The 7,784-nt window shown below is 35.4% G+C and overlaps 1 protein-coding gene across 2 annotated transcripts in view; it reads left to right on the forward strand.

Moving 5' to 3' along the window:
• rptor (regulatory associated protein of MTOR, complex 1) overlaps positions 1–7,784 on the forward strand; it is a 287,332-nt gene that overhangs the window by 136,731 nt on the left and 142,817 nt on the right. For both annotated transcript variants that reach the window (XM_052141047.1, XM_052141048.1), the window contains exon 7: positions 4,094–4,269. In XM_052141047.1, the coding sequence (XP_051997007.1) occupies positions 4,094–4,269 (176 nt within the window). The remainder of the gene's footprint in view (positions 1–4,093; positions 4,270–7,784) is intronic.

Consider the following 7,784-nt stretch of genomic DNA (forward strand, 5'->3'; position numbering starts at 1 on the left):
GAAGACTCAGAACAGGCTTGTTAATGTTGTCTCTTTACTCTCTGGATCGGAGTCTCAGAAGTTGGTGTATCTATTGTTTCTGGCTCTTAGACTCAGCACTTGTATGTTTCTGTCATTACCTTCTACATCGCCAGACTCAGAACTTGGATGATCTTTAAATATCTCTCTCTGGGAGGGAGACTCAGAACAGGGTGTGTCTATTGGAAAGATATCATTTGTTTGGATGAGTTTGCCTTTCTTTGTGACCTCTCTTTGTCTCAGCTACTGCTGCCTCATAGGCAAATAATTAACATGCTGCATCTAGATGTCCTAAGGAATTTTTATGGCCATCTTAGCTTAAACGCTAGGATGGGAGTCAAGATGTGCCATAGGATTTTGATGGTGTAAACCACCCATGGACCAAGAAGAGGTCCCTTCCAATTTTGAAGTTGATCTGGGGCCTACCTTTTTTCCAGTAAGAGATGTTTTACAGTTTTCTGAGCAGGTTTATCTGATGGCTGCTTGGCACTTGTTTGTGTTAGTTCAAAAGGATCCAATCAAAATCTGGCAATTTTCTTCACCATGATAGTTAGAAAGGAGACCTGCCATAAACTGGGGCCCCTGGACTGCAGTCTTGTCTGTTATTCACTATACACAATTATTTATAGACTCTTTTCTGTTAAGAGCAGGTAGAGGAAGAGAGATAGAGAAAGACCTAGAGGACGGATGTGAGAGGGTAATAAAGAGAGATACAGTGAGGCGTTGTGTTCCGGAAGGACATTTATAATGAAAGAGGGTCACCACGCAGGGAGTCCCCCACACAGCTCTGCCTCTCACGATGCCTGGCAAACATGCAGTCCACCTTATATAATATAAATACATCCATCCAGGTTACAACTAAGCTTGCGTGCATTCAGCTGCTGTTCTGAAAGTATTTGAATGCTTGATTAAGAGCAAAATATGTCCAGTTTAATATCTTATAACGTCCAGTGTTTATGAGAGAGGGAGGATTGCTTCTCCGTGCAAGCCTGAGCTCTTAAGTATTGAAGAAAACTTAAACATTACTTTCTGAGAAGCTCTGCACCTATGCATAGAGACAAATGAGCACTGGTTTGATGCAGTCAGTCAGATGCTTCTGCTTTGTTTAAACCTGTATCATGCATCTCTAATGTGTCTCCTGTGACCAATTGGGTTCTGTCTTCGTGATAGGATGCATCTGATTTTATGACTTCATACATTACTTACTGTTTTCCTGCATGTTTTAATGCATAATGCACAAAAAAAGTTAGATTAAGGGGGAAAAGAAACCGTGATTAAAAAATCTGTGCAATATTTCTCCCAGATTAACTTGATTATTAATCCAACAACAAACGTGCATTTTCAAGCTGAATTTCAGATGTGCTTGCTTCACATCGGTGTCACTGCATGTTGAAATCTGGAACCAAAGACGTATCTGTGAAGTCTTGTGCATCACTATGTGTGGGCTTTTTAGTTCAGTGGTTAATTGTTAGGTGATTTGGCTTCATTTGCTTTTGTTAAGGACAGATTTGCGTTTGAACTACAGGTGTAATGTGGTAACGTGCTTTTTCTAACATTGAATAAGGTTGGAGTGATCTGATTACAAAATGTAATTATACCTATATTTAGTCCTGACCAATTGTGATCGGATCATTCAAGACCGATGTTAATAACAGATGGTAAACTGTGTCTCAGAGACGCTGACTATTTAGATTCTTACATGTTACTTCAAAAACTGTTGAACACATTTGGTGTTGTTTTGTAAAACTCAGTGAAAGATCTGTAGACAGAATAAAAATTATGTTAGTACTTTTATGGAATTATGAGCTTCACCTTTCTGCTTTTAAACCCTGCAGAAATTGGCCCCATTTACTCCCATTGTAAGTGCCTCGCCGTATCCTCTATTTTTGTTTTTTTTATTATTTTTTAAGAAAATGAGGGATGAGTTAATATAATTTTTTGTGGTAATCAACGTTATGCCATAAATGCTGAGCTTAACTTTTAATGAACCTGGAATATTCCTTTATTAAATACTAATACATATGTGTGTGTGTGTGTTTTGTGTGTATATATTCAATTTTGAAATTGTAAATATAATTCTTGTAAACTATAATTTGATTTCAAAGCCAGTATAAATCATTTGCTTGTGTCTGTGCCTCTTTTATTGCATGAGAGCTCTGTGATTTGTCATGCCACGTTGGCTTAAAAGGGGTCAATTCTCACACATTTTTACTAGGGCTGTCAATCGATTAAAATTTTGAATCAAATTAATTATATGGTGTCCCGATTAATTAATCGCGATTAATCGCAGATACAAATATTTGCAGAGAAAGCCCCTCATTTAAATATAATTCAATATATAATGATGAAATAACTACATATAATTATCTTAAAATATTTAAAAATTATATATATATATATATATTCAGATAATTAAAATGCATTATATTTTTGTGGCAGAAGATTTAATCATTAATAAGAAAATACAAAATCGGCTTTAGAATACAATCTATTGTTTACTACCATATTATTGGTCATAAGACAATCATTGGCACACAGTTCACAGCAATCCATTTCACAAGTGAATTTGTCAATCAGTTGGAGATTTATTATGAGGGCTTATTTAAGGAACCGTCAATGAACATCTGCGTCAGACATGCATGCTTGTGTAGCGTCTTGGATGCTTTGCGTCATAAACATAACATTTTTAGGTCATTGTGTCAAGGTAAATATAGTTTAATACTTAGAACACATATTGAGACCCCTTAGTTCGGATTTGCGCTCCAAGTGTTTGAATGCAAGCATATAATGCATGTCTGTGTTGTTCTGCTGCTCAAGGGTTTTTTTTTCTTCACTGTATAAACTGCGCATTGCCATGCAGCTGAAGTTTCACTTACTGCCCTCTGGAGTAAACAGGTGGTAATACAAGCATGCATTTCTCAGGAATCTTCCATATTACGGTCCGGGGCATTGTGATTAATGGCATTACATTTTTTTAATGCGTTATTTTTAGTCAAATTAATCGCACTGAATTAATGCGTTAAATCGACAGCCCTAATTTTTACACAGAAATTATTTAGGCCCAATAGGTGCTGCATCCTTACAATGATGTGATCTATTATGTTAGCACATATTGATTGTTTATCTTCTCAAAAACCCTCTTCGCTGAGACGGTAGATTACAGAACTCAGCCAGATAATATGATTACACGACCTGAGGTATTTAAAAATGTCTTGAAGGATATTTTGATCTCAACATTAATTAAATTTAATTTAACTTAATGAAAATGGAGAGCTGGTGGTTCATCAAATGTCTTGTCTCATTTATAAGACTTCTTTTTATTACAGTTCCAAGTTTTCATTGAGAAGTTACAATGATGGCCTTTTTTACTATTGATGCTCCAAAGTGAACATTCTTGTCTCAAACCAAAACCAGAAATTCTACATGGTGCCCAATAATGTATATGCAAATTTTTAATCAGCTTTTGTCAACTTTAAACAGGAGAGCATTGACTTATTAAAGGGATGCCACTCTTAAAGGAATAGATGACCACAAAATGAAAAGTCTGTATCACTTGACAGCCTTCATGTTTTTGCAAACTATGTTCACCAAAGGGTCACCCTTTTCTTTCATTTTATGGAAAAAAAGATGAATGAATGTGATTGGTTACTAGAACTAACATTTAGCCTAACATCCCCTTTTGAGCTGTACAGAAGAGAAAAATTCCTATGGGCTTTGAGCAACATATGGTTGAGCAATCATTACAAAATTTTCACTTTTGGGTTAATAAATCCTTTTAACTACCTGTAAAAGTATTTGTTCAAGGTATTTGCCCAGAACAATATAAATGTAAGTCTGCACATGGAAACAAATGACTGAAGTTGAAGGGCCATATTGTATACTAAAAAAATAAATAAATCATTCCATCTGAATAAAACTAAAGGTAATAATTGATGTAAGAAGTTCCCAGTGAGATTAATGTAATATTAGGCACTCTTTCATCACTGAAACACCTAAATCTGAATCCTTTGAGCAGATTTCAACTCTCTTGTTTTGCTTCTGTTCACTGATTCTGGTTCTGATGATCTCTTACTAGGTGGCAGCGATAAACCCAAACCACCCACTGGCTCAGATGCCCCTGCCTCCCTCTATGAAAAACTGCATCCAGCTGGCTGCCTGTGAGGCCAGTGAGCTCTTGCCCATGAACCCTGACCTCCCTGCTGACCTCTTCACCTCTTGCCTCACCACACCCATCAAAATCGCCCTGCGCTGGTGAGAAATACAGATCTGACACACATATATGAAAACCTTGCACCAGGGTCAGAGATGACTAAATGTGTTTTTTGTTTGTATTAATGTAAAATAATTGCGTTTTAGTCTGTCTGTCCTTCTGCAGAATGCTGATTCTTTTTATGCAATATATATATATTTATATTTTTCTGTATGGAGGAAAAATCTCTCCTGATCTCTCTCCAGTTTTTATTAGATTTTTTTATTATTATTTATTTATTAATACATCACCTCAGAAGAACTGCAGATGTCAGAGCTGAGGACAGGAAACTTACACATAGATTTTGTTATAGTCGCTAGAGCTTTTTTCTGAAAGATGTGGCTTCATGTGCCTTATAGTGTGAATTCAGAAATGTATTTCAGTGACAAAAATTTACCCAAAATTACACAATTTACCTGCATATTTTAAACGTTTTGGCCCTAGATCAAGAAAAGTTTCCTTGTTCTTATTCTATTCTACTTTCCATGCAGTACACCTTTTCTCATTGCTATTGAAGGAATATACATTTATTATAGTATGAATAAACACACAGTTAATTCATTCATAGTTGGCTTTTTATTTGTTTTATTTTTATTAAATGTAATAATAAACATTGTTTTTAAATTGTGGCTAGTTCTCACACTTTTAAGTGAGTATTTCTCTGGTATATTTGTTTAAGTCAATTTCTGTTTGGACACATAACTAAAGTCTATTTAATAATTCCACCATTATTTTCTAAGAAAAACATACAGTTCATTAGACACACTTTGACACATTTTGTGAAAACATGTCCCAATATTGGAGCAAATCTACCTTCATTATATAGTTTTCCCAGGCCTGAATATATTGTCTACCCAACAGCTGTTACAAAAATTTGATATTTAAATTTCTCTTTGGAGGATAGAATTCTTAAAATATGATTATAATTTAAATATTTTGATCTAGGCGCTTGAAACTAAACTTATTTTTTAAACACTGCTAAAAAAATTATTGTCTTGATGGACCTTTGACTCAGATTAATAGTTATAGTAATAACCCTCATGTCTGCTTCCCATGTGACACATAGGAATGTACCGAGAACACTTTTTCTCTCCCAATGCCATTTCAACACTGAACATCCTGATCCAATATCCGTGTTCCTTCTTTTTTTTTAATTATTATTATTAATTTTTTATTTTATTATTAAACAGTTTTGAATATATACACCTCACAATGAGGAACTGATTGTGGGTAATGAAACATAAACCTCTAACTGTAAAAAGAGAAGTAGAAAACATTTAAAAACATGTTTACCCTATTAAGAAAAGCTATTTTTTAATAATCTAATTGATAATGGTGCAGCAAAGTAAGCAGTAGTTCCAGTGAAAGTCTTCAGTAGAGAAGAAGCCTGTTTTCTTTGCACATTTGTTTTTACTTGTATTTGGACAATTGATGATAAGAATGATGATAATAATAATAATTATTATTATTACTACTATTATTATTAAATATGTGAAATTCATGATCATAAAGTAATATAACTCAGTTGGAATTTCATAGCTTTAAAACCCTCAGAATACTCCAGGAGGACTTGAGTGGTGGTGTTGAGGCTAGTTCACAGCAGTTTAATTTGATTTTCATTCAACATCTGGTTGAATGCTCCTCCAGTGCCATTCCAAGTGCATGTTATAAGCAAAATGAACCATCGAGCATCCACATCTGAGGTGCAGTGTTTGTAAACCACTCTTATATTGCAAGCCACTCAGAGTTGAAAACAGCAGCGCATCACAAGCCCTGCATGTGCTATTAGTGTGTGTGAAGAGAGCAGAGCTTATTTACTGAAGTGTGCTTTTGTGCATACATATTTATTTATTAAACACAGCTTTTTGTAATTCAAAAAACTATTCTGGCTTCAAGACACTTTGATTTAAATGCACTAGTCATATGGTGGACTTCTTTAATAGTGCTTTTATTGTTGTCTGTATCAGTATTAGGATCAGAGCCGACACCGATCCAGGTGTCAGATTGGTACATCCTAAATTACATGTAGGTAGCTTCTTTAGAGGGATTGAAAGCTAGAGAGCTCTTGTTCTGATTGTACTGTTGCTCATGTGATACCTCCTTGTGGTCGCGAATAGGGGTTCTCACTCTCAATGGGGTGCGTGGGAATTTAGGCGTGGATCACAGAGAATAGCATGAGCCTCACGTGCTGCGAGTCCCCGCAGTGTCATGCTCAGTGAGCCATGTGATAAGATGCTCGGATTGACTGTCTCAGAAGCGAAGGCAACTGAGACTTGTCCTCCGCCACCAAGATTGAGGTGAGTAACCACACCACCACAAGGACCTACTAAGTAGTGGGAATTGGGCATTCCAAACTGGGGGAAAAATGGGATAAAATAAAAAAAAAATAAGAGAATTGGAGCAAACCATTTTTTTATTAACCAGTGCAACGATTCAAGAAAATTAAACAAGTTCTTGATGAATGATTGATTATGATAATGGTTGACCTTTTTACTGTAATGTCAGGGCTTAAGTGTAGTATTCAGTACAACTGGGATTTCACAGCACTCTTTGTTGATTATAGCAGACCAAAATGACTGAATTTGCTGCAGCTTTTCTCAAAAATTGCGATGCCAATTTTACAGTAGTGTAATTTGTGTCAACGACAGTAGAAGTGAAATTACCTGTCAATATTTTGTGCATATTAACTGAATATGCATTTAGTTACCAAAACATTATACATACGTAAAAAACATACATTTAAGAGGTGAAATCCTTGGTATGAATAATTGTCAATGGAAGACCCTTAATTATGTTTGTATTACATTTTTCTACCTCAGACAATGCAAGTAAATTTTGGTATAAGGTTAAAATATTAGACTTACAATAAAATGGTAGACTAAATACACAAATGTAGGCCTGCAGTGATTATTACATCGCCTGATTGTGATACTTTTATCTAACCGCAATTTTTTGTTTTTGATAACTGTTTTAGATAACTGTGATGATTGCACACTTTAAAGTTTAGTCACATTTTACTATCCAAATAAGGGAATATAGAATAGCCATGAACCTCAATTTCCAGGGCATTATATGAGCTCTCCTATATAACATACCATACCGACCTGCACCGCAGACCACACGCAGAGCGGCTTCTGAAGAGCATGTAAAGATTATACTCACGCTGTCTGCAGTCCCGCAAAAGTTTAGACAATTACTTTGATAGTTAACATAAAGCGCTCTGTTCTACTTTAATTTGGCAAATGTGTTTGGTCATTATGGGTTTGTACATGCAGTGTTAGTTAGTCAGTTAGTGCAGATATTATACTGTAGATTGGTGGCTGTGAGTTGTCTCTATGGCATAAAGCTTTTGAAACATAAATTTGCCACTGCCAAACATGGACAAAAGCAATTGGATTACCTCAGATTCATGGTGTTTGACGAAAATTGTGGGAATTGTACAAAATTCAAAACTAATGCAAATAATGCGGAGAGTGGTCGAATTTGCATTAATTTTTGTGATCGCAAAATCGAGGAG

This window comes from Xyrauchen texanus, chromosome 13, assembly GCF_025860055.1.
Source record: "Xyrauchen texanus isolate HMW12.3.18 chromosome 13, RBS_HiC_50CHRs, whole genome shotgun sequence".
Taxonomy (NCBI): domain Eukaryota; kingdom Metazoa; phylum Chordata; class Actinopteri; order Cypriniformes; family Catostomidae; genus Xyrauchen; species Xyrauchen texanus.